The sequence below is a fragment of the Sceloporus undulatus genome, chromosome 5, assembly GCF_019175285.1.
Source record: "Sceloporus undulatus isolate JIND9_A2432 ecotype Alabama chromosome 5, SceUnd_v1.1, whole genome shotgun sequence".
In the NCBI taxonomy this organism is placed as follows: Eukaryota; Metazoa; Chordata; class Lepidosauria; order Squamata; family Phrynosomatidae; genus Sceloporus; species Sceloporus undulatus.
In genome coordinates, this window is record NC_056526.1 from 190,798,991 (window position 1) to 190,801,937 (window position 2,947).

The 2,947-nt window shown below is 45.7% G+C and overlaps 1 protein-coding gene across 1 annotated transcript in view; it reads right to left on the minus strand.

Moving 5' to 3' along the window:
* Positions 1–2,947, minus strand: part of LOC121931743 (sialoadhesin-like) — a 6,812-nt gene that overhangs the window by 1,334 nt on the left and 2,531 nt on the right. Inside the window, exons 3-4 of the mRNA XM_042469725.1 lie at positions 1,546–1,851; positions 178–473 (exon numbers count right to left, since the gene is read on the minus strand). Of these exons, the coding sequence (XP_042325659.1) occupies positions 178–473; positions 1,546–1,851 (602 nt within the window). The remainder of the gene's footprint in view (positions 1–177; positions 474–1,545; positions 1,852–2,947) is intronic.

Here is a 2,947-nt window from a genome sequence, read left to right on the forward strand (position 1 = left end):
TTTCTTTTCAGGGATAGCAAAGCCACTCTCAGTTCTATGGCAATTCCTCCTGTTTCCAGGAGCTTTCCCAGTGCCAAATTTTCATTGGTAATAAAGTCCCACACCTCCTTCCAACCAATTCCAAAATGCAGGCTGATCTGCACCTTGCCCCACACCATGTTTCCACTGTTCACAAACCGTACCCAAGAGGCTATTCTGTCCATAAGCGCAAAGGTACTTACAGAGCACATGCAAGGCAGCAGGGGGAGAAGTCCGGATTCCCCTCTCACTACGAACTTGGCAGGAGTATGTGCCCATATCGCTGGCGGACACAGCGTGGAACTGGAGAGAAGGAGCTGAATCCTCGATCAACCACTTTGCATTCTTGTACCAGGTGTAAAGAGAATTGGACATGGATGCAGTGTCTTCACAGGTGAGGGAGACATGCTCTCCCTCACGCACATCTGAGATGGGCTGGATCACAACCCGGGTGGCTGCAAAGAGAGAGAAGAACAGGGCTGAAGTGGGTGAAAGCTAAACAAGGAAAGCTTGGCTAAGGAACTGTTGATCTGAGCAGAGGCATCATTAGGAGGATACAGGGAGTGTAGACTGCACTGGGTGACACCATAAGTGGGGTGACTCCATGGCCATCACCCTAGTTTCCCAATGACACGACAACCTCCTGCCTTTTGGCAGAAATGGGATGTAGTGTTTGCATCGCTTTAAGACAAGGGAAGCTCAGCAGAAGAGAAAGCATGGCCAGAAAGTGAACTTCAACTCCCTCTGGACTTTCTGGGTTCCTCCATTCTCCCAGTATGGCCTAGCCCCAAACATGAGAGAGAGAGCGAGAGAGAGAGAGAGAGAGAGAGAGAAGAAGAAGAAGTCAGGAGAACTGGGGAGTGAGCAACCTTAGGAGGAGGCTGCTGGCTCCCATTGATACAAGAGCCTCTTGCTTCAGGAATGGGGTGAAGGAGGAAACCAGAGAATATTCCCCCTTCCTAACTCCCAAAACAGGAGGTGGTCATGTCATCGGGAAAGAGCATCCTTCTCCTGTGGGAGTAGGGTGAAGGAGGAATCCAGGGAATCCTCCTGCTATTGACTCCTGTAGCAGGAGGCTGATGTCTCTCTTTGACACAACAGCCTCCTGCTTTGGGAGCTAAGAGGATGAAGAATCCCTGGATTCCTCCTACACTCCACTCCAAGGCAGGAGACTCCAGCTTTGGGAGTTAGGAGGACAAACAGTTGTTTAGGAGTTGTTTCTGTCACAACTATTGCCATTATATCCAGGGATATACAGGAATGATGATTTATGAGTGAGATTAGTACAAAAAACATTACTAAGGTTTCTGTATCTTCTGGTGTGAGAGAAGGTCAATGTGGGGGTGTGTGTGACACTTCAAACCCCCTGGACCCAAGCTTCTCTACCACAATTATGTCTAGCAGATTTTATTCTAATTGGTCATTAGTTTGAATCATCCCCGCCACTGTGACCGCCACCACTGTTATCATTGTGGAAAGTGATAAGTTCTTATCTGGGATAAGAATGGTTTAAACATGGTTACTCACTCTCCACCGTGAAGTCTAAGGAGGTGCTTGTCTGGCCGATTCCGTTACTCGCCAGACACTCGTACGTCCCTTCATCATCTGGGCTGACCTCTTTGATCTCCAGCCTCAAGGAGTTTGGAGAGGAAGCTGCCTTCAGCTTATGGTCCAGCGCTCTGTTCAGTTGGGAGGAACTGGCTGCCAGAACTTGGTTGGCTCGACGGAGAGACAGCATGGAGATGGGGTTGCTCTCAACGGTGCACACAATGACGGCCAACTTCCCTTTCTGGGTCTCCAAGAATGACTTCACCAAAGCTTTCCTGGGTGGATCTTCCAGAAAAAGAAGGGAGAAAGGCAGGGGGAGAAATCAATAGATCCCTTGAGCTGGAGCTTCACAGCAGAAAAGTCACGGAACATGATTTTCTCTCGATACACATATGGAGGACATCATGAAGATCATGACTGTTGGGACTTGAGAAATACTAGCAGGTGTGGGGTGGACCTTGCAAAAGTTACGTTTCTGACTACAAATCCACTAATCCACCACCACCTGAGATTCTTAGAGTTGTGGTCAAAAATAACTTTTCTAAGCAGTGCTTGTTTCTCATTTCACTTGTCTTGATTCCATAGATGACACAGCCAGGACCTGAAGGCAGCATGTTAAAATTAACTATTGGTTCAGTTACTTGCTTCTTTATGAGTATCAGGGGCCAATGACATTAAAATTTGACATCAGAACAAATGACCCACTGAAGAACTACCTTCACAACAAGATAAACATTACAAACAGATTGTCCTTATTGCTAACTTTTTTTTTAAAAAAATATTTTTTATTGAGACATACCAAACATAAAACATGTACAAACTTTACATACAAAGAAAGGTTGTTCTATAAGACTCCCTCCCACCCACCCCCTACTTATAGCGGTTGAATCTTCCTGGGTTCCCCTCTATCTTCTCCATCTACTTACTCTCACCGGTGTTCTCCTTATTAATGTCCCTCTTATCTACTTGATCTTCCATCATCTTCTACAATCTTGCTCCCGTTGTCTATTTACTCTTTCCTTCTTCACTTGCTAACTTCCTCCCCTTAACTACTATCTAATTTGACCCAGCAGTTACATCCTTATTGCTAACTTTTAACTATGTGGTTCTGTTCCCTTTTCACCAGTGTGGTGAAATCTACTCTATGAAATCTACTCTCCCATAACTTCAGACCACTAGATTTGGTTCTCTGTAGCAGCCCTTGAGATATTTAAAGAGGACAATCACCTCTCAGTTTTATCTTCACTAGCCTGAACATGCCTAGCTCCTTCAACCTTTGTAGCTCTTATCATCCTCATTGCCCTTCAGTGTTAAGATCTCAGACACTTCATCATAGAACCATCACCAAAAGGTCACATGGCTCTCCTCCAAAGGAAATTAA